Consider the following 25,730-nt stretch of genomic DNA (forward strand, 5'->3'; position numbering starts at 1 on the left):
AATTAAAAGCTAATCATTAAAGTAAGCTATGCAATTCATAGTTATAAAAGCAAATTAACAAAGGATAGCTAACAAAAAAATAAGCTAACGATTAATAATTAGCAAAAATACTAGTTAACAAGAAATCACAAAAAATACCATTGTAAAAAAACTAACAGTTAATAACTTTAGAAAACAAGCTAACAATTAATAACTAGCAAAAAAAATAATTGTTACTAACTAATAAAAAATTAGTCGAAAGAAATAATTAATCCCTTAATAAACGTGCTTTTGTAGTACATATTATTTTGTTTCACATTCAAAATTATTATCACAGACTATTAACACAGTGTATTATAGGTAAGTAAACAAGTTTTAAACTAATTTTTTTTGTGTGTGCCGTCAAATTTCGAAATCGTTAAAAGTGTGCCGCCACAAAAAAAAGGTTGAGAATCACTGCTCTAGAGACTAAGGCTATAAGCTAATGCTAAAAATGCATTTTTTTGTATAAATTGATTTTAGTTAATTGAAAGTTATTACGATTTAGCTCGTAAGTAATTACTTAGTCATTTTCCTATTATGTTTAGATTTCTTGATCATTTTTATATACATTTTATATAAATTTTTTATCGTGTGTATTCATTATTGCGAATACTTTTTATATAATTTATTAATTCAATGCAACGATATCACAAACTTAATAAATTATATGGCATAAAGTGTTTTCATGTTGATAAAAAATGAAACTCAGAACACGCAAAGATATTTTTTTTAAATGAAATTTTTAAAAAAAGATACAACTCGTAAAATTAATTATTTCACTTGAAGGAGTGCACTGTCTTTGTGGGAAATAATTATTTATAAGTAAATTTAAAGTTTGTAAATCTCGAATAATTTGCATGAGTGGGTTCGTAGAAATTTTTTTTTAATTTATATGTCAATTAAAACGCTTTAATGTAAATAATTAGGTTAATAGCAAAATGGATGAACTCTTATCTTCTAAATCGAGTTAAAGAAAGATAATTTATTGAAGCCAGTCACATTATGTATTATTAATTAATCACTAAAATAGGCTTTAACTAAAATCTAAAACTTCTTAGTTGAGAAAGGGCATATTAAATATTAGTTTAGAAGAAAATGTACTACAGAACGAATTAAATTGTGAATGTAAATTATAAGTTTAGTAGCATTTAATGTATACTCTACCTTAAAATAATGGAAGAGGCGCTTTCAGTGTTTGACATTTCTTCAAATTTCTGAAGAAATACTAATTTTATAACTTTGTAGGTGTTTAGGTTTAAAAAACTTTTTGCATTTTGTTTAAGAAAAGTTATGGGTAGGGAAGAGTAGGGTCAATTGTAGCAGGGTACGATTGTAACAGAGCAAAAATTTCGAGTGTCGGGTTCTAGATTTGGTTCCTGGCGCACAAGGTGTATTTAATAAATCTACATGTACACCCCTGCTGGCAATCATTTTTATGTACTTTTGAAAGAGTTACATCACAAAAGATATTTTCATGCTGCGTAAGTACTTTTTTTGGTATTAGAATATTATATTGTAACAAAGTAATTTTGTTTAAACAAATAAAAATTATTAACCGAATATGTAAGTGGACACCTTAATTAACATTTCAAACAAAAAATATTAGTTTTGTTAATTAACTAGCATTGTTTTTAACAAATGAAGCTGAAATGGCGTCTTGGGGACGATTGTAACAATAAGTAAAAGGACGATTGTAACATCTGAAAATAAATAATCTTACGTTTACAAACCATTACTTAACTCTTTAAGAACCACCAATAGTTTCCTATCTCATTTATATTATGTTGCATGTGCATTATTTTATTGGTCACCTTTCACAGCATAAATTAAAATTTTTAACCCCTTAAAGTTAAAAGTTTAACCCTTTAGGTCCCTGCTCATTATTATTTTTACTCCTAAAATATCACTACTATTTAGATCAATAAAAAAATATATCACAACTATAATATGTATAATTAACTATGTTTTAGTTGAATTTATGAACTGTTACAATTGACCCCGTAAGTGGGGACAATTGTAACAAGTACACGACTGTCAAAAATTGTTAATAACTAATATAATAACATTTAAAATAAGGCATTTATTTTTTTTCTTGTAGAGGATAGTCTACTTTACTCGTCTGTCAATTAATACTAATAATATATTGGATTTTTTGTTAGTTAAAAATAGTTAAGTAAAAAATGCTACAATTGACCCCTCTCTCCCCTACAAGTTAGAATTTTAATTTTATTGCTATATTTTACAGCATCTGGTATTTAAAAGAACCCTTTTTTCGTTCGTATTTTATTTTTATTGCACATCTCTCAAACCTCGGAAGGCTTTAAACTTTATTAATAAATATGATAAACTAAATGACCTAAACACCTTTGGAATTGTCAAATAATTCTCTTAGTATTTCTATAGAAATTTGAAAAAAAATACGAAAAACTGTAAGTGTCTATTCCATTATACGTACATCTGTAGATCAATAGTACAATAAAAGATTCAGGAATTGTTTTAAATTCTCTCGTAAATCAGGACTTCTGCTCCGGAAAATAATTAGTCATTCGGCTTAATAAAACCGTAATTGCAGAATGATATTCAATTTGTGAAATAAGAGTCTAAACTTTGAGTTTCAAAAGGACAATTAAGGTACTTATTTTGGTACTTAATAAAATTGGCATAATAATTCTGAATTTTCCTACAAATATATTGATAATTATAATTGCATGCTAATTTATTGCTAATACGTAAAGGAAAATACACGTATTTTAATAATAAAATTAGTAAAGGAAATATCAGAATGTCAGAAAGGTTTAGAAAATTCTCAAAGCATGAAGTATTTTAATTGAAAAATGCAATAAAAAGTTTTACACTTTCAAATTCATGAATATTTGTTCTCAATTTGTGAGAATTTAGCTATTATTCTAATTTTTTTAAATTTTCTTTTAATTGTGTCTTTCGAACGTATATACATTATAATTATTGAATTTTACATATTTCTTAATGTACCAATTTTGTAAATGTATATTTTCGGCATGAAGGATAGAAAAAAAAGTTTTTAGATTTTTCTTACATTTTAAACTTAAGCTATAATTTGAAAAAAAGGTGGGGTTGTTTTGTTTATTTGTTTAATAGACCTTTAAAAGTGAAAATTACATTACTTTTTGTTAAAGAAAATTTAAGTACAACGCATTTTCAAAAGACTTTTTTTTTTCTTCTTTTCTTTCTTCGTAGTTTTCATTTGAAATTTTATTTTCATTGAAGCAATGATGTACTAAAATATAATTTTGGGATAAAAATTGCTGCACAACAAAATCTATAAGTCTAAAATTAACATCAGAAAGACAGCGGATAATATTGAAACACGAAAATTACAAATATCAATTACTAATGAATAATAAGAGTAATAATAAAAAGGAATATTAACATAATTAATATAATTGATATAATTAATATAATATTATTTAATGAGTTGACGGATAGCCGATTCAAATTATATTAAGGATCTTGCTTATTTAAACTCAAATATCAATACAGCTCTAATTTAAAAACAGCTTTACATGTTACTAATTTATTTAAATTTTAGATTTACTGGTTTAGGATGTTTGAGAAAACTAAATTATAAAAAAGCAGACGTTATTTTATGTTGATATCTCACTCTGAGAAATAAAACTCTCATTTTTGACTGACAATTTAGTAATATTTAAACAGTATTTGACAGTAATTTCATACCAAATCGCTTAATATATAATAAAGCCAGTCTTCTCAAATATTTTATGAATCTGCTTTACTCACAGCATGTGTCATTTCATAGCATTGTCGGAATTCTGAAACAATGTTTTATCCGATTTTAAAACCATCTTAGTTACCATATAAACCATGTAAAACCAGCATAAAAAAATCAATCCAATAAAAAATTACTAAGTATCCTCGTTTTAGTAAGTGGTAAAAAAGATGCACTACCTCATGACCCTATGTGGTTTTTTGCACTGATAATATGAATTTCGAGAAGATATGACTAATACTTCAGAATTATAATGGTTTTATGTACAAGAAAAAAACAATGTTTGACTTGTAACTGCTTAAACATCTAGACATTTATATTAAGTATTTAATTTATTAATTCTTATAATTGAATTATTAATTCTGTTCTTATTATAGAAGCATTAATTCTTATTATTCTTATTCTTTAGTTTTTACAGAGTTAATTATCAAGTAAAGGAAGAGAAAGGGATTAACTTTATTAAAGAAGCTTTATTGCAAGAACGGAAAAAAATTGTCCGTTGCTCATCTTTTAAACTACAGTTTTGCGGACATTAAACTTAAAACTTTTCTTAAACAATAAGTATTATAATTAAAAACATTTTTTAATATATTATCAAATTTTGTGATAAATGATTCGATCTCTGTACATAACTGAAATATTTCACTGAAACAAAATATGTGCTGAATCAAAAAGTTAAAAATAAACTCAATTGTATTCAAAACCTAGGAGTCAATATTGTGAAAACTCTCAAATTTTTCTTTTCTTTGACTATGATCGTCCATTTAAACACGTCTCTGAAAAACTTTCCTTTCAACAATATCAAAGCTTCTAACAAGATTTTTTTTCTTAAGCTCTTTGAAAGGTATTTTCGTCTTTTGAACCTTCTTCAAATATTTTTTTTAATCTTCAAAGAAATGGAACCATTGCGTAGAATATCTAACTAAATTCTTGAAATTTAGTTTGTATAATGGAGTTTGGAGATAAGTAGCTTTATTTACTTTAAGGTCTTCCATCTTATGGGTTTTAAGTTTGACGATGATGATATTATTTTAATGTGACGATGGATCTTATATTAAATGATTGAGCTTCTTTTACTCTAATGCGTCCTCCTGCGAAACTTTTTGTAGTATTAAATTAGCAATAGCATTTAATGACACATTCTTATAACGGTAATTAAATCACAATATCCAATGTTTCTCTGATTTTACACATTTCTTCTAAAAACTACATTGTATATAAAATACAGATGTATAGTCCTAAAAATAAGAAAGTGAACACCCTAAATATTTTTTAATCCAATGATAATATTTTCACTTACTATGGCACCAAGGGGCTTATCCTCTTAAATATGCTGATTAGTAGGTGCAGATAACATTTTAAGTTACGGAATCAGTCACGAAAACGTACTTTCTCTGAATAAAAATAACTTTTTTAGACAGATTTTTAACCCTATATGTGTCGGAGGTGACCACAATCTGGGAAATATGTTCCATATAATTTTATCAAGAGAGCGCTTCGGGCTCTTTGGGAACACCAAAAAAAACTCAGTAATTGTTTCGGAAGAGCAGATAATTTGGTAAAATTAGCAATAAAATATAGTTTTACAATATGCAGGGCTATGATAAGGGGTGAGCGAACTGGGTGACCACCCAGAGTTGCTAAAAATTAGGGCCCCCAGGATTTCAAACCTTATTCTATACAGTTATGTTATAAGTTTTTTTTTCTTCCTTCACTTACTCTCCACGCTGAGAAAATTTCTTTAACTCGATCTTTATGAGACGTGCTAGCTCAGGGGCTAGGCCAACACCTACTCTAAGTGGTTATGGCTAGGCGCTCGCCTTCTAACTAGGTGACTCGGGTACGATCCTGGCGATAGCTGGTCGATTCGACACCGGCTCGCACCGACAACAGTGCTGACGTAAAATGTTCCCAGTGGTAAACCGATCATGGTTTAGAGTCCCTCTGCCGAGAGGCTAACCATGGAAGGTTTTAGCTGTTTTCATCACCATCTAACACAAATACGGGTTAATTCCATCAAAACGTCCTCCACGAAGACAAATTTCTCCCAGTACTTGATACAGGAGTTTCCTCGTCTTCTGGATTGGGTTTAAAATTTTAAAGCTACGGAGTTGAACATTACTTGTAGCAAAAACGAGAATTGAGTCGACTATTCAAAAACAGTTATGAAATAAAATAAAATTTTAAAAAACTCGATCTTTATAAATTACACTCCTAATTCTAGCTCTTTCCCAGTACAAAAAGTTACTTATCTTATAGCCAGTTATTGTGGCACGTGAAAGTGTTAATAGATATTTGTTAATAAATCTTTCATAGATTCAATAGATAGATTCAATAGATAGGAGCTATCAATAGATTTTTCTACTAGACGTAGTGAAGAAGACATTGCCGCTGTCATTTTCACTCATCCTGCTATTTACATACTTTATGTTAGAAATTTCTCATAAAAAACGTCTAATTAACTATCTATTTAATTGTTATTTTACCATATTCCAACAAAACAGTCAAATAACCATAAGTAAGATTCTAATAAAACTATTAACAATGAGAAAAATCGTTTATTAACTTTTTTTTTACCTAAAACTGTTAAATAACAAGAATTTCATTCCACCAACTAATCCCAGCTAATGAAGCAACTTAGTTCCTTGCAACTGCGTACATATTATAGCCGAGAAAGCTAATCTGTCAATCTCATGACCGACAGAACGGGGGTTCGTCTCCCAGCATTGACACTTTCATTCCCTTCAACACACTTGAAGAATTTCCATTGTCCTGCACTCTCCAATGCCTATTATCTAACGAGAAGTCTAGCTCCTATGTCCAGTTAAATTTCTTTTTTTTTACGCTTTTGAAACCTTGGTAGCTGTAAATGGTATAAAAAAAACATACAGTTTTGTATTCATGATACCAGACCATACTAGTTGTACACGGTTTCAAAACCGTGAATGTGAAAACTATTCTTTACCATAAACTTCACGGTTAATCGGATGGACAGACTGCTGCCAGTTATTTTACCATAATTTCAGAATTAAAATTCTAACAGTGTGTCAATGAATTAAGGTTAGAAGGACAGTGAATACTGTAATAAATCAACCCTACTATACAAGAACAATTTTACTGATACTGTGCCTAATTTTGTAATTGATTTTAAGCACTTTTCATTCTGTTTCTGTAACAATAACTATTTCAGATCATTCATTTTTAAAACTGAAACTAGTTAAAAGATATTTGAGATTAATGATGACTAATGCCAACCTTTCACCTTTGGCACTCATTTCTATGGAGAGTGATCTATCAACGTTTTTGGTTTTTTTTCGGTTTTTATAGACAATTTCGCGGTTGAAAAAGCTGGAAAATTTGCATTCTAATTAACTTATTCATACTTATAAACAATATTATAATTTTTTCCCCCTACATTTGCTAAATCTTGTATATACAGGGTGTTTATAAAGTCCCGGACCAATTTTAATGTTTAATAACTCATAAAATAGTAAAGATAGATTAAAATTAATAACATAAATGGTTAGATAGAATCCAAAAGTTTCATGATCCTTGTCAATGAACTTCCACGTATGCCCCCTTCGTCGCACGGAGAATATCAAGTCGATCGTCAATTTCACGCCAGGTAGCGGCAAGCATGTCGGCATCCACAGAGGCTATTACGGTTGTAATTCTGACTTTTAGGTCATCAATGTTCGACACGATCCTCCTGTAAACATTGTCCTTTATAAATCCTCAAAGAAAAAAGTCCAGTGGCGTTATATCAGGTGATCTGTGTGGCCATGGAATTGGACCTCCTCGCCTAATGCATCTTCCTGGAAAATGATCAGTCAAAGAACTACGAACGATGATACCCACATCGTATTCGATGATACCTTCGTATTTCCACAACTAAAAGAGCTTCAGCCACATGCCTTTTTGCAGCAAGATGGTGCACCACATCATTAGGGTATCATCGTTCGTAGTTCTTTGACCACTTTCCAGGAAGATGGACCCCTATGTAACTGTGGATAATGTCAAAAAAAAGCAAAGTTGGCATGATTAAAAAACATTTTACACAAAAAATCCTTTATTTTTATGATTTATTATAATTTGTTTTCATAGATATATACAAAAAATATTATTTATACAGTACTGCATTGCCTAAAATTTATTTAATTAAGGCTTTAATAATAAATCCCTGATATCAAATCTCATTGATAATAGATGTTTTATTCATATAATGAAGAATAGGTTAACTAATTAAAAGAGGAAATAAAAAAATTTCTGCATTAGACTTAACTGTAGATAAGATTGTAACTTTTAAATAATATTTTATTGTTTTTTCACGTCATTTTTATATTTTAATGTGCTCATTAAACAACAAATTATGTAAAATAATTTGTTGTTTCAATATCAGTAAATATGTTTCAATTATACCCATTTAATTTTATACATTTAATACAAATAATTTTAAATCTTAAATGTGTAGTTAATGTATCTACTTGTAATTAAGAAATAAAGATTTTTCCTGCCAAGAATAATTTAATAAAAAATACTTTCTGTTCTAAATTAATTTAATTTTCATCTGACAAATTGATTCTCTGCCTTCACAATCCATTAAAGTCTTGAGTTTGATGGGAAAAAGTGACTAGCTTCATTCATTCCGCAATTACTTTGCCATAATTAAGTAATAATATTAACCTTTTTATTATTAGTGGCGTTAAAAACTTTAGTAGCAGTATTGTTATTAAGTAATATTAAGTACTATTTATACATTGTATCAGAGTTTTAATCGTTGAACGCAAAAAGAATTTTGTTTTAAAAAGTCAGATTAAAATTTTTAAAAAAACACAATGCATTGCACATATTTTTTTTTAAAAAAATAACGCATGATTTTGATCAACTCTGATAAAATGACTTAATGTTTCGCCCAGGACAGTTAAAACCCTAGGCACACTCCTGATAATATAAGATATTATAAATTTTGATTATTTTATCATGATACCTTAGAACGTGGCATAAAAACTATATACTTGGTTCTAAGCTTTCTGTTTTCTTACTAAATGTGAGGTAATAAGAGCTATTACTTAGAAACCCAGAGCTCCTGGTAAACCGTTACCATATGAACGGAAAATTTTCCAAATTAATGTTTAAAAACTGTATATTTTGGTTTTTATTAAAATAATTTTTCTTACCACACAGTGCAATAATTTTACTAGAATTCTTTCCTCCGTGTAGATTCCGTCTTGTTTGACAAATATCGATGAAACCTGGTAGTTACTTTATTTATGTAACACGGGAAAAAGTATTCTGCAATAAAAAAAATCGTTCGCATTTTACTTGCGCCAGATGACAATTGTGAGCAAACAATTATAATCATGCCAAACATCTACAATCTCCCAGTGCCATTGACAAATTATTATCGCTTTGATTAAATAATTTTTCCAACAATGCTCGTTCTTTCTTCTGCAGATTTATTTTTGCAACATGCAGGTGACTAGCAAAATGTGGGTCACATGACAGTTGCAATGACAGACGTTTTAAATCACTTAAAATTGCGTATCATTATTTGTTGTATACACTTTTTATCGAACACATTATACACAGTCCAGTCACATTAATGTGACCACCTGTCAAAAGCCAGAGTAACCACCTTTGGCAGAGCGGACCGCTACGAGACGTGCAGGAAGAAAGTCAATTAGGTTTCTGAAAGCGTTCACTGGGATGTTGAGCCATGCCGACTCCAGTGCCGTGGCCAGCTGCGCTGGATTACGCGGTTGAGGATCAATGGCACGAACAACCCGATCGAGATGGTCCCACAGATTCTCGATTGGGTTTAAATCCAGTGAGTTTGCCGGCCAGGGGAGTACGGTAAATTCATCCTGGTGCTCTTCGAACCACGCACATGCACTGCGAGCTGTATGACACCTCGCATTGTCCTGGTGGTAGATGCCATCATTCTGAGGAAAAATCATCTGCATGTAGTGATGGACAGGGTCCGCATGGACAGATACGTACTTGTACTGATCCATCGTGCCATCCACAATGATGAGTGCATCCAGTGAATGCCAGGAAAACATTCCCCAAACCATAACGCTCCCTCTTCCAGCCTGCAGCTTTCCGGCAATTGTTGCAGGGTGTTGCTTTCAGACGTTTCACGCTGTATACGCCAACGTCCATCTGTCCCATGGAGCATAAAATGTGATTCAGCGGAAAAAGCCACCTATTGCCACTCTGTGGACGTCCAGTTGCGGTAATGGCGTGCAAATTCCAGCCTTCGTCACCGGTGAACAGCAGTCAGCATGGGTGCATTAACCAGGCGTCTGCTGCGGAGGCCCATGCGCAGCAACGTTCGCTGAACAATTGTTGAGGATACACTCTTGGTAGCCCCTTGGTTCATCTGGACGGTCAGTTGCTCAACAGTTGCACGTCTATTCGTCTGAACGCATCTCCGTAGCCTTCATTCGCCTCTGCCATCTTTGGCCCGTGGTGCACCACATGTGCCACGCCGCTTGTTTTGTATAGTGCCATTTTGCCATGCACGGTATACTTTTACCACGGCGGTACGCGAACAGTTCACAAAATCAGTCGTTTCCGAAATGCTTCCACCCTTGGCCCGAAAGCCAATAATCATGCCCTTTTGGACGTCGGATAAATCACTACATTTCTGCATTGCGCCAACGACTGAAGTGCTTTTCGATGCCCTAGGACATCCAATATATACACTACACTGTAATGTGCTGCCACCTACACTCTGCGATTGGTTATTTCACTTTGACGTCGAAAGTAGGTGGTGGTCACATTAATGTGACTGGACTGTGTAATTAATTTAATCGTAATTCGATTTTTTTCCCTCATGATCCATGTAGCAAATTTCCAATGAATTCACCAGCCAAAATAGTTTCTATATTGATTTAAACAGAATAAATTTAATTCTAAACATCCTGTATTTAAGAAGCTAACAATCATGCTGGATAAAATCAAATCTGTACTCTTAAAAATACAATAATTCGTGCAGGCGCATCAACACATGTTTTTTTTCCAACTATCATAGTGAGCCAAGTGATAATAATCATATTGTTTCATCTGACAGTTAAAAAAAGATATAATAACCCGTACTGACTAGCGTATAAAATGATCTTTTTCTGTTGTTGTTGTTGTTGTTCATTTACGTCGCACTAGATCTGCACAATGGGCTATTGGCGACGGTTTGGGAAACATCCCTGAGGATGATCCGAAGACATGCCATCACAATTTTGATCCTCTGTGGAGGGGTTGGCACCTCCGCTTCGGTAGCCCGACGACCTGCACGCGAAGTCGAGCACTTTACGGTAGAACAGTTTAACGAGGACCAATACCGCACACCCTTGGTCCCTATGCAGGCTGATCCAAGTTGTCACCCACCCGCACACTGACCACACTGACTTCGGTGATCTGCTGGGAACCGTGTCTTAACGATCAGTCCACTGCGGGACTCTGTTGTTGCTAATAATTGAGTTAAATCAACGATTTCTGATGCGGTATTTTAGTTAATATAGTAGAATTATACAGCTTAGGAAATTCTTTAAGCTACATATTTTTACAAAAACACACTGTGCTTTAGCTTAAAAAGTACTTTAAGCTTTATAAGTTTTAAAAAATCTCAAAGCAGTTCACTGTTTTTTATTCAACTACTATAGTGAACCAAGTCACTATAATTATTTTGTTACATTTCACAATGATACGAACAAGTTCTGTAAGAAATAAACATTTCATACTACTACTGCTAGTCGGGATAAATTATATTTATAATAATGAGTATAAACCTTTTTTTTATTTTATAGCTTAGGAATGACTTTAAGTATAATTAAAGAAATCGTAGAAAAAGATTTTGCGTAATTCTTAATGAATTACTTTAAATTTCAAAATTGTTATAAGCCTAAATTTTACAACTAATACATACATTTTTCAAAATATTTGAATGAATTATGGTTTCATAAATGAATTATGTAATTAATCTCATTACAACTAAGGATGAATTAAATATAAGAAGGCTCATTATTATTTTAAAGAATGTTACAAAATAAATCAAAATGGAAACAAAATAAACAAACAGAACACTTTCAAATCTAAAAGTATAAAAAAAAAATTTACTTACAAATAAAAAGCTTTTTGACAAAAAGCAACATAAAAGAGACAGTTAACTATAAATACAAAGGAATGATTTTTGTGAATTTCTCCTCTTTGTTTTCTCGCTTCGTAGTTGACAATATGGCATTAAATAAATGGACTGTGTGGGAAAAGTATCTGCGTCTGACAGTATTCAAGTGGATGCTTGTATAAAAGAAACAACTAGCTGTATTTCAGATTATGCTACACGTACAAGGACTTATCAGTGATTCAATATAATTCTGATTTATTTCGTTATCAAATTATATAAAGACACAATTAATGTAATACGAACGAGAAATTTATCAAAAGTGAAAAAATAAATTTAGTTGTCTTACTCTTCTGTTAAGAAAGTATAATTTTATTTAAATGTTAAGTTTTCAAAAAATAAAAATAATAAATGTGAAAAAAACACCAAATTTTCTTCAAACTAGTGATGAAAATGCACTTGGTGCAACAATTTTGAGATTTTTTTAAAATGCACAATTAAAGTAGAGATCTTTTACAATAAAGTGGTTGAATCAATAAATTCAAATAACAATTCATAAAGTGGACAATTTAATGATGAGTGATTATTTGATGATTAATTTATAATTAATGATTGTTTAAAGCACTGGTGATTAATTCATAAAATAAAAATAGTTTATTTGACCTTCTTTTAAAAAAATGGATGATTTCTTTATTTTTTTTCCAAAGAGTTTGCTTTCGTTAGATATGCATTAGTCCCATAACCTTAAGTTAATCAAAATATTTAATCTTTTTTCATCTCTCTTTTTGAAGCTTAGTATATTACAGCCTGTGGTACTGCTAATTTAAGTAAGTAATGTCGATAGTATTTGGGCAATTTAGCCGATTCTAGACTTATTACTATTAATTTCTGCTAATCAGTAAAATTTTAATTCGTGCACTTTTTTATAACCTTTTCTATTTTCATTTTTATAATCCTTTGTTAAATGATATTCTCTTAGGAACAATTCAAGTGATATTGTATTGGCAATTTTTCAAATTAATGCTCACAAATTCTAATTTAAACTTACCAAAAGATAATTTTTTTAATTCTTAGTTTTCATCAATTAATATATTTTAAATCTTCAACACAAATCATTATCAGTCTATAAAAATCCGATCATCAGATTAGTTCTAAAAGTTATTCGGATTTTTCACCATCTCCTCCTTCTGGTTGATAGTAGGTTTTTATAACGTAATAAAGTAACTCATTAACTATAATTTGTGATTAGAAATTATCAACGCCATTTAGAGATTAGTAATCTGATTGATATTATTATCTATTCAAACTTAACAAAATATCAAAAGAAGCAGAGCTCAAATTGGGCAAAATGTTCGAGAGCAAAACATGCCTTAGTAAATTGTTTTGAGCCTAGATTTACATAGATGCTAATGATTTACTTTTACATTTCAGTATTGTGCCCATCAAGAAGTATCCGATAAGAGAAGATACCCTACGTTTGCTAGGACACGACCACCAAACACTCAGATCTCAAGGTCAGTATCATCTCTTTTGGTGACTCTCCGATGGATGAAGGTAGCTTTGCTTTATTCCACAGTTCATGCGGGAAACTTCATTGAAATATCTCGCTCAATTATAAATTCACTGGATGATGTAGGAGTCCAGATTAACTTCAAAGGAACTTGGAATCACATTTACCACCATGGTTACAGTGAAAATCCTTTCGATAAATTGATTGTGGAATCATATCAAGATACTCGAAGTAAGCAATTTCCTTACATTTGTCACCGCTGAAGTGATAGATTTGCTGCGATAATAATTTTGCTTCAAGAGATTTATTTTTTAATAGTTTGTTTCAGTTTGAATGTGATTTCGTTTAAATTCCACGCATAGTTCGCAAGTCATACAATTCTAAAATAGTTTGCTAGCTAGAATAATAATTTTCAATTATTATTGCCCTTTTCATTAAGAAAACCAAGCGATTTTAAAATATAAACAGAATGCTTATGCTCTAAAAGTCACTTTTACCATTTAAAAATACTTAAGTAGTTATTCTGTCTAATTATTCAAATCTTGTAATAGGCACATATAAGACGTTTTGTTTCAACACCAGCTCTATCTGATTGCTGAATTTTGTTTAAAAAACAAGCAACATCTTTCAAGCAAATATTCGTTTTTAAACAAGTGGTCTAAGTGTTATTTAGAAGGAGTAAAAAAAATTCTCACTCTCAGAAATAAAACTCTCACTTTTGACAATTCAGATGTCCTTAAATTATATTTTTCTTATTTTCAGAATAATTTCGTCACGACTTCACGTGATTTTTGACGTACCGGGATATCTCAAATATATGACAAAGATGTTTCCTCAATTCAAAATCTCATCTTAGTGCATTGTGGGCGATTGTTAACTAGAATAACGAAATTAGAATGAAAACCAGATAATTAAAAAAAAGAATTAAGCCGACTTTACTGTATGGTTGCCAAGGTTTCTTTGAAAACGAATAAATTTTCGTTATATTTGTGTATCAATTTTTTACAGTGCTTACATTCAATTCATAAGTTGTATACATATTTAAATTAAATAATAAAAAATAATAAATGCTAAAACTTATTTTTTGCATGGAATTATTTTTTGATAAACGAATTTTATAAACGCGTGTAAAAAAATTTTCAATTCACTTAAAAATTTCTCGAGATATAGTGAAATACAGAAAAAATAAAATCACTATTAAGGAGTCCAAGCTTTGGAGCGCTCTCCTGACCAAACTATTGGAACTATATTTCCCAGATTGCGGCTACCCCCTATATTTTGGGGGTCAGAAATCCGAATCTATTGAAAAAAAGATATGTTTATTCAAAAAAAGTGCGTTTTTGTGTCTGATATCGCAACTTAAGATATCGTCTGCTCTCAGTTTTAAGCATATTAAGGTCACCCCCTTGAACTAATAAGAATGAGTACTAGAACGTGAAGATCCAATAATTAGATCAAAAGTTATTCAGAGAGTCACCTTTTTTTTCTGGCGTAGTATACATGAACGTAAAAAGAAGAAAAAACTATTAAATTAGCTAAGATTATGTTTTAAAGAAATACATTTACAAATATTAATCGAAATCGGTATTTTAAATTATCATAAAAGTATGTTAAGTTATTAAGTAATTTAAGATTATTAAGTATGTTATTAAGTATTTTTTATTACTTTATAAAGTTCCATAAATTTTTAACCATTTATTTTATTATCTCTTGGGGTAGCTGTAAGAGCTATAATATTTTAGAAGTTCTTATATTTATAGTGAATAATTTAACTCAATTTGAACGCATTTTCCTTAAAAGTAAATTTTGCAATAAAATTTATTTCCCTTTTACGATTAATTTTATGTCTGAATTCTTTACTCTAAAAGACGAAAAGAATAATTTACGATTTTCCAAGGAAAACTATATCAATTTCCTTAAAATCTATAAATAAAACATGAAGCTCGTTAGTTTAAACTAATTTTCAAAATACTGATACTTATTTGAAAAAAATTCTATATTAGATTAAATAATTGTATATTTTATGAAAATATAGTTAATTTTACTGAGATATTACATTTTGTTTGTATTTCAAACATCTCACTAACTTACAAAATCCCAAAAGCAGAGTTTTTTCGTTTTCCTATTATAAAAACGGAGTGAATCAAAATCATATTAAATTTAAATGATTATGTATTTTTAAAAAGCAAGACAGAAAATCCCACTGTGTTTGCACTAAATAAACCATTTGCTGTGTTTTATAGAATATTTTTTGATTTAGGATGTGAAATAATTTAATTTCAAAATATTAAAAAATACTAGTCTTTAAATAAAATGCTTTTGCTAAATCTAACATAGAAAATCGATAAAACGTACAGCCATATAGGAAATACTTTATGTGTATTTTTCCTTTATAACTTATAGAATTAACTTTTATAATTGTAAATCATAAATTACAAGAGAGGGGCTAGTGTGAACGGATAAAATATTGAAATATTTTTGTTATTTATCATTTAGAAATTCTCTTTGAATTTTGATAGATTCTTACACTTTCACCAGCTTAAACCCCTTGAAATGTTTTTTTACGAAATAATTGTCCCTTCCGAACTAAAAATTTACTACTCACTCTCCAAGTTCGAGCTGTATTTGAAGAGTTTCGCCAACAGAATCTCCTAAACTCCATCATTCTGGCAACCGATGGATCCAAACAATCTGACAAAATTGGCCTGAGAATCTCTGAAGGTTACACCAGGACGGTTTCCTTCCACATACATTACCACCGAAGGACTGGTCATTTTCTTAACCCTCAAGCATTCTTTCACCACCAATGACCACTATATTTTTCTAACGATCCAGCCGATCGATCCTTCTGTCTCTCATCAAAGGTTCCAAAACAATCTCCGAAAATCTTTTTCTTCCTGATGAGATTGCTAAATCAAGTTGGACAGGGAGATCACTATCCTTAATTTGGGTTCCATTCCACACAGGAGTTGAATAAAATAAACAAGAAGAACATCTAGCAAAAATAAGTGCTAAATCGAAATTTTATTTCATATCCATCATCACCTCAAGACCTTAGCCGAACCTTCCTTAAAGAAGCACGCAATGGGAAAATTTAGGTCATGGAAGAATTATAAATACGTCCTTTCCTTTCCTCACCTTAATGATGGATCTTAGGTCTAGCATAATCTAATAAGCTCTCGATATCCGGATGTTGTATTCCTCAGGCTTAGAACAGAATCCCTTCCGATCAATGCGATCTTACCCAAGTGCAAACTGATGCAAAGCACAAGCTACCAATACTATAGAGGTGTTTACACGGACGATCACCTTCTCCTGAATGTCCCTCATTCCAGAATGCTCGTAAAGATCTCTATCAATTCATATCTCTTCAGAACCCAGGATTTAGCTATGTCGTCTCTCAATTCTTGGAATTGAGTTACATGAATACTGAGTTTTTTTAATTCTTTTTCATTATGATTCAGCTGATTGTTAATAAAGCAATTTAAACACATAGTTCATATGGTCAAAAAGTCAATTAGAAAAAAAAAAAATTCTTCTTCTTTTCTTTTATTCTCCTTTATTTTTTTTAAAAAAAGAAAGATTATCAAAAATATACATCTAAATTAGATCGTGTATCAAAATAGAGATTCAATTTTTAAAAAACAAAATATCAGATGTCTTCAAGATGATAATGAGTAAACATTTGCAGCAAATTTATAAAACTTTTCCACACTACTCTCGCCTTGCTAATAATGTCCTACTTAAAAAGAGAAACATTATTTTCAAATTTATTTATTTTTACTAAGTTGCATAGTTAAATAGTTACATAGTTAAATGAAGTTACATAGTTAAATTAAGTGTTACTCATATTAATTAAAATATCTTTTTATCTCCAGTCTTTTTTAAAATTTTATCAAGATAAAATTATAATCACGGTAAAACAGCAAAGTAATTTTTAACTTAGAAGTAACTTAGCAAGTACTCAAACAAGCAGGATAATATGATATTAATCAGACTAGAGTATTAGTTACAATATCTCAGAGAGTACAAAATATTTCAAGTATTATTCAATTAAGGGCATGAGACTAAGGAATTTATAAGGACTAAATTAGATGTCCCAATAAATTACTTATTGCGTATGAATCTCATGCGATAATATTCATTTAATTACCCTTTCTGTATTAATCTCTTTAAGCAATTAATTTTACTTAACACATAATGTTTGCTCTATCGCTGGTAAAATGATTTAATCTAGGAGCTTGTCTCTCAATTTTGTTTCTTGCAGATTCTGAAAACTTCCTTGGAAACAAACTCAGGAGCTTGATAATTTTATTCTACTAATCTTTAATTATTATATGGAGAACTGCTGTAGCTTTTAATATTTAAAACTTTACTTCGGAAAACTGCTCACTCTTGGGAAGATGATGTATATAATTGACGCTCGTTAAATCTTAATTATAAATTGACGAGTTGAAAGAAAATTTTAACTCTCAATATAATAAGAGGTTTCATCGAACTTTAATGTAGTGTTACACTGAATAGTTTAATTGATGCTTTATTTAAAAGCATAATAATATTCTCCTTTCTATGGCACATATGACCTCAAAAACGTATTTCATGACATAAATAGAGATTAAATCCTTATTAAAATTGGATATTGATATATCCTGTTTCCTTTTACGTCAAAACAAAGAGCTTTTATTGAATTTTCTCGTGAAATTACTATATTGTATGGTAATGACATTTAAGGTTAAACAAACCAACATTCAGGTATAATAAAGTAAACCAAAATAGTAAAATCGAAATATAAGTCATTCTTTCGGTAATTTTCCATTCACATAGTAACAGTTTACCGAAAATGCTACTTTTCAAGACATATAGTAAACTATATATACTACATGTAACATTTTTTACTACATATAACACACATGTAGTAAAAAATACAAAACTGAAAAAAAATTTAACCAAGCAAATGAATTTTACTCCCTGCTCTAAGGTTTCATAAAATTATCAAACTTTAAAAGCTTTGCGAAACTTTAACACACATTATAAAACAATATTTTATTGTTAATTTTACCTAAATCAATATCAAAACGCTTCCGTGAACATTACCGTGCTTTTGGTGTTTTCATAGAGCTAGAAGCATGGTAAATTTTACCATATTCTGGTAGTTTCGAAAATACTTTTTTTCTCAGTACATCGCAAATGAAATTTCATTTATTTTCAATAGTAGAAAAGATCGTCTATTCTTCTAGTCATTAGATAAGAGATTACTTTGTTAGTGAGCCAGAACTTAAATGAAATAAACAATAAAAGATCTTGCTTATGACGGTAATTCAAATGAGCGGATTTCTTCTTATGCGGCAAAGAACTATTACGCGAATTAAATTCCCCTCTGAGAATTGGCACTTTCTGAGTGAATGTCTGAAAAACCATAACAAAATCTTTAATATTGGTTACTAGTTTTCTCTTACCTCTTCCTTCCTGCAATTTAAAAGCCAGTCTGAAAATGAATATATTTAACTCTAAAAAAAAAGCACAATTTTTTTTAAAAAACTTTAATACATTTCTAAAATAGCATAAGAAACAATGAATTATGAAAAAAAATGGACAAATATGACAACCAAAGCTGACGTCTTCAGGGGGTACCATCTCCGGAAGTCACAAAAGCAAAACCTTTTCTATCGAGAAAGTACGACAAAAGTCTAAAATTGCTCTCTCTGTACTCCAAAGGTTTTGCCAAAGTCCAGGAAAATAATCTAATACATAATATAAAATACATAAAATAAATACAGAGGAATAAAAACAAGACAAATACACAAGAATAGTGAGTACAAAATCTTACTTGAAACAAAAACCCAATAACTAGATAACACAACTAAATTGAAATAAACATAAAAACAACGTCCCCTAACTTGCGCAGTAGAAAGGGGAAAAAAAGGACAGAAGTTAATCTTGATAGAAAAGGTTTTGCTTTTATGACTTCCGGAGCTGGTACCCCCTGAAGACGTCAGCTTTGGTTGTCATATTTATCCATTTTTTTCATATTTCATTGTTTCTTATGTTTCAATTCCTTTCGGATTCACTGCTGCTTTGTGCGTTTTTCCATTGGAAGTAATATTTTAAATGCTTTTAGAATTTTGAATTCTCTTCTTAATTTCTAAAACAGCGTGACAGTTACAGCTTTATGAGTATTTTAAAGTTATGATGCATTTGGAGTGATTAATAACACTTTTGAAACGAAACAGTGCTAAAGAAATATTTACACTATTGTACAAAATAAAGAGAATTTTCAGATTTTGTTGATTATGCCCCAAATTAAATGGATTGATTTCATTAAATTCCAGTATGAATAAAGGTAAATATAATATAAAATATAGCTGAACAAGTAGGGAAAAACAGGAAAATAAAAAACTAAGTATTTTTAGTAATTTTTGAAATTATTTTGAAGCATTTAATGTTAATATACAGAATATTATTGAAAATGTTAGCTCAATGAATTCAACAAGCTTTTCAAGTATTGCTATCAGAGGTATACACTGCAAACAAATTCTTATTAAATTGTCCTAAAAAAATTCCGGTACTCAGGGTGCCGCTACTTTTTTATAGAAAAAACATTTTTACCGGAGCATGTTACGGAATAAAAATCTGAAATATCGTAATATTGGCAGCAATAATTACCGTAAAATCACTAAAACAGTCTAATTAAATAATTATTTCTGTAAAATTACGGTATTTTATGGTAAAAATTGGATTTTACGGATGATGCACCCAAAATACCGCCACGTACTTTTTATAAATGACGATAGCATTTTACAAAAAGGCTATTCTGTTACTTACCACTTTTACCCATTTATCCTTTCTATTAGTATAGTAAAAACATATATATATTTGCTTTTGTTTGTTTTTCCAGTTTATGTTATTGTGGGGTATAATTTTGAATATTTGGGCATGATGATGAGTCTTCGACAGAGAGGACTGTTAGACAAAGGAGAGTATTTCGTCGTTGGCGTTGACATTGAACAATATGACATTCAAAATCCAATGAAATATTTAAAAGGTAAATTTCTATAGTTTAAAATTTATTTCTTTAATATGAAATCTTCTTCTTTTATTTGAAGTAGAGATGAAGAAAGAGATTATTTTATGGATTTGTGTACTCTTTCTATTTTCAGGGACGCTCTAATATTTTATCGTAAACTCATCCTAACTTTTTCTCTTTTTATTTTAGTTTTTTTCTTTTTGCTTTTCTTATTTTATAAATAGCAACACATATCAAGTTACATAGTTTCGTTACATATGTAACCTTATTTTATTTTAGTGTATTTTTACTAACTGGCTAAGTTGTCTAGCGGATAAGCTGTAACAAAAAAAATAAACGTTTTGATTTTACAACTATTTTAGGAAAATACAACTGTTGATTTATCTCTACCAGGCATTTCTGTTCTCAGATTATTGAAGATTAAGCAATGAATTTCAGTACAACTTTAAGAAATTTTGCTACCAATTTTTTCCCCAGTACGCGGCGAGCTTAGCTATCGTGTTTTTAAAGATGGAATCTTACAATAAAAATTTGGTCCCTTTTTTAAACTAGGTACTGCACTCAAATCCTTATTGAAACTCCATGCTCGAGTATAATTCCAGTTCAGCAATTCCAACAAACAGAATTCACAATATTTCGAATAAAAATTCCAAACACTTTTCGACTAATTAAAAAGCTGAAATCTCTATTATTGGTCAGATTCTAATGATTAATACAAGTTTCAATCACCATGAACAGAATTTACCATCAATTGAAATGTATCAACAATCAAAATTCAGACCAATTTTTAACTAGCTAGAATACTCAAATTTTAACTAAAGCTCTGGGCTGGATAGCAATACGTGCTTCATTTGCCTTTCTCGCAGCTATAAGCAAAGTTTTTGAGCAGAGCACGAAATTTTGCTGCTTTGCAAACTAGCTAGGTAGTTGGAACTTCAACCGAACTTCCTTGCCGTAATCCTATATCATTTACAGTTGTATTTAAATTGTGCAAGCGAATTTAATGAATTTTCATGTAATCAAAATTTTGAACACTTTTAAACATTAAACAAATTAACATACCCAAAAAGAAGACCATAACATAAAATAAAAACTTTAAAAGTTGCATTTTAGTAAATTAAAACAAATAAACAATTTAAGTTTTATCAGACAAAATACATCGCAGGACAATTGCTAAAAACTGGTGATAATAGCATAGATATCAACCAAAAATTGAAGATAGGAAAATTAACATACGAGCTCGATACAGTAAGACGTGTTTTGCGTATGCAAAGTTTGGGTTATCGAACTGGTTTGTCACATGACAGTGCCTGATAAGAGATATAAAGGATTTGATGCGTATTGAGCGTTGTTGTTCAAAATCAAAGTTTACCGAGAAACAATTAATTGACGAACTTGCAGTTTTCGATATGTCTTTCCAACGTCATTCAGATGGTTTCACGCGTAGCCATATTATCGGCAAGATTCAGTAGTAGTAATAGTTCATTTACGTCGCACTAGAGCTGCACAATGGGTTATTGGCGACGGTCTGGGAAACATCCCTGAGGATAATCCTAAGACATGCCATCACAATTTTGATCCTCTGCAGAGAGGATGGCACCCCCACTTCGGTAGCCCGATGACCTGCACGCGAAATCGAGCACTTTACGATAGAACAGTTTAACGAGGATCAATACCGCACACCCTCGGTCACTACGCAGACTGATCCAAGCTGTCACCCACCCGCACACTGACCGCAGCCAGTGATGCTTGACTTCGGTGATCTGCTGGCAACCGTGTCTTAGCGATCAGTCCACTGCGAAATTGGGCAAGATTTAAGAAGACCGAAAAAATTACAGATGTTGCCAAAAAGTTCGACGTCAGCCATAGTGTTGTTTCAAGGGTTTGAAAATCATTTCAAACAACTGGAATCTGTAACAGATCTCATGCTCTATGCACGACGCCTGAAGAAGACGGGTACATATTGCTATCGACAAAAAGGAACGGCGCAGTACAGCCATTCAGGTTGCAAATCAGTTTCCTGCTGCTAATGGCAAGCGAATCTCCCAAAGAACTGTAACCATAGAAGCTTGCTAGCAGGAGAACTATACGCCCAACGAAATGTTCTGTGCATACCATTGTCCAAACATCACCGTAACACCCGTTTGCAATAGTGTCTTCAGTATCGCAGTTGGAACGAAAAGGACTGGGCTTGTGTACTATTCTCAAATGTTAGTAGATTCAGTCTGGTCTGATAGTCGAAGCCAAATGATCTTTGATGATATTGGTAATGCTATAGTCAAACAAACATGCAGGAAAAGAACCAATATCCTACATGTCATGGTATAGGCTGGCAATATGATTAAAGACCATACGCCCCTCGATGTGCTTCTAACTGAGACTATGACTGGCCAACGCTACATTAATGATATTCTGCTGCTTCATGTTCTCTTGTTTCATGGTGCTGCCGGAGATAAATTTGTTTTTTGAACGACAACGCAACATGTCATTCATTAAACAGTCACTGTCGAAGAGTGAGTACAAAGCGGGGATATTCAACGTCTCGAATGGCCAGCATGTTCTCCAGATCCGAATCCCATTAAAAATGCGTGGAATGCTTTGGGGAGAAGTGTTGCTCATCTTGAATGCCATGCAATAAACAAGGACACCCTCATCTATGAACTGGCAGATGAATTGGATAAATTGTCCCAACAGCTGCTGAATGCTGTTGTGCAACGCATGCCACGACGTCTTAAAATTTGCATCGCCCTCCATGGTGTTCATACCGCCTATTGACATCTTACTCCATTATGCCTACAAATGATATCTGCATTTTTTCCACGTATTCTGCACAAAAGAACTATTTTGTTCTTTGAACACATTTCAAATCTTCTGCGTTTCAGAGCTCAATACATTATGTTCTAACATTCTGGCATTCTTCTATTTCACTAGGCATTTAACCATGCTTAATTTCTTATGCTGTATGTAGCCATTCGTGATCCGTCCTTAGCAGTGTATTTGAGCAGTTAAAATTTTAAAAATAATTTTAATCTTAAAATCAAATATAATTAGAATTTTGTTATATTTTTGGCACATGTTTCTAAATTTTACGCTTTTTTCTTTAATTTAAGAAAATGAACAAAAAGGATCAATGGGATTGTTTTTTGAAATTTAAGTTAAGCATTATGACTTAGCAATAAAAAATTATCGAAGAAATACTTTTATTATATCTAAATATATTCTTATTAACGGTTACATGGCATATTTACATTTTATACTTTTTCAAAATAAGCGTTGGAGATCAAGAAAATCTAGGCAAAAATTTCTTTCCATATCCTAACTATAACTTAAACTAAAAAAATATTTTACCATAAAAACTAAACTTTTATTCATCCAAACAACAGAAATACAAGTTTAAGCCTTCGTTAAGAAAGATAAGTCACTAGGACAAAGTCGAAAAAAAAACTATAGTAAGCTGGTTTTTAAAATATAATTTGAATCTCTTCTCTTTGCAGAAACTTTCATTCAACCTTAATTTACAACTGACTTTTTAAGAATGTTTGTATTTTCAATAACAAATCTGTATTCTATATTTTTTTCCTTAAAAAAAAGTATGTAAATCTAATATATAAAGACAGAAGGCCATTGTTTTTGTTATCACATCAAAACTGAAAACAACGATGAGATAAAATATATAGTGACGTGCAAAAGTCTCTGGTGTTTAAAACATTTTTCAGCTTTCGACAGATTAAACGAGGTAAAAACGAATACATTTTATTTTTATATGTATTATATCCAATGTCAAATAACAACCTTCCAATGAGGTGAACCAGATTCAAATCCAACAGTTCAGAAAAAGTAAAAAATCAAAATGCGACTTTCAAGAAATGTTACCACTCAAAATCTAATTGACTGATTTCGTTCAAACTTTGTTACTAGACATTTTTAATTACGCTGATCAATTGAAATAAAAAATTTCATACTTCTAAATTCAAAAACTACTTTATTGTTATTAAATTAAATAGTAAAATTATTTTTTACAAAAAGTGTTTAGATAAATAAAGTTCATAAACGTGTGCAAAAGTTATTTGATTTTGTTAAATTGTTTCAGAAATATGACAAAATACGTTTAAAAAGTCAATTATTAAGAGATTATTAAACTACCTCCATGGTTCAAACTTTCAACTTTTCTCCTGACTGAACTAATGGGACAATTACTTCCAGATTGGAGATTTTAAGAATTTATTCCAGATTTTAAGAGTCAGAAATCTAAATTCATCGAGAATAAATGCATGTTTATTCAGAAAAAGTACGATTTTATTTCTAATGGCGTAACTTTAAATATCATCCGGGTAAATTAACTACCTCATTCAAGGTTAGACCCTCGAACCATAAGTCCGTGAAAATCTGATAAATAGAGCATAAATTATTAAGAGGTTCCGTCTTTTATTATTTGAGTTATACACTAATCTCCTTTCAGTTGATCGTTTATGTATCTCAATTCTAATATGATTTTCTTTATTATTTAAACAAAATAAATCGATTAAAAAATTTTTAAAGACTTCTCTACAATTTTTCTTCAAAGCAAACTTTAATTCTAATATAAACTAAGCTCTGATAGCCTGAAATGACCTCGATAAATTCTTGCTAATAAAAATTAAGCAATTGCTAATGCAGGCTGCATAAATATTATCCCTAATACTCATTATATGACATATGAAACATTTTCACTTGAATTCAGTAATTTAAAAATCCAACATTCAGTTCATTCTGAATAGGATTCAATTAAGAAAAATATTATTTGCTCAGCAATCAGTTTTAAAAAAATTAAAAATTTATGACTTCGCCATTTTGTATTTAAATTTAAAAATTAAATTTTTGTCCGAAATGATTATTTTCAATTCACTGGTAAGAGCAAAATATTTGTAATTAGACTAAAAAATGTCTTCCACAAAAACATCAGAATTTAAGCTCAATTTTTTGGTTCAAAATCTTCATTTGCACGAAATATGTGATTGCATTTTGAATTTGTTGTACCGGAAATTAAAATCATTATTTTCCAGGATTGCTGAAAGAGGACATCGAAGAAGAAGCAAAGAAGGCTTTCCAGTTTTATCTGGGAGTCGTCGCCTCCCCTTCCCAAGAATCAGAAGACTTTACCAGAAAAGTGAATTATTATATGCAGCTTCCTCCCTTCAATTTCCCAAACCCTGTTCAAAGCTTGGGAGGATGGAAAAAGGTTTGTTTTGTTTATTCCTTGCATACAGTAAATTAGCTTAATGTACGAGCAGACGGGCGTGCCCTTACGAAA

At 30.7% G+C, this 25,730-nt stretch overlaps 1 protein-coding gene across 1 annotated transcript in view; it reads left to right on the top strand.

The window, feature by feature from the left end:
• LOC107442186 (guanylate cyclase 32E-like) overlaps nt 1-25,730 on the top strand; it is a 123,133-nt gene that overhangs the window by 44,317 nt on the left and 53,086 nt on the right. The window contains exons 2-4 of the mRNA XM_087165809.1: nt 13,338-13,647; nt 20,312-20,458; nt 25,483-25,658. Of these exons, the coding sequence (XP_087021935.1) occupies nt 13,455-13,647; nt 20,312-20,458; nt 25,483-25,658 (516 nt within the window). The 5' untranslated portion in view covers nt 13,338-13,454. The remainder of the gene's footprint in view (nt 1-13,337; nt 13,648-20,311; nt 20,459-25,482; nt 25,659-25,730) is intronic.

This window comes from Parasteatoda tepidariorum, chromosome 6, assembly GCF_982258835.1.
Source record: "Parasteatoda tepidariorum strain Cologne lab strain chromosome 6, Ptep-v5.0, whole genome shotgun sequence".
NCBI lineage: Eukaryota > Metazoa > Arthropoda > Arachnida > Araneae > Theridiidae > Parasteatoda > Parasteatoda tepidariorum.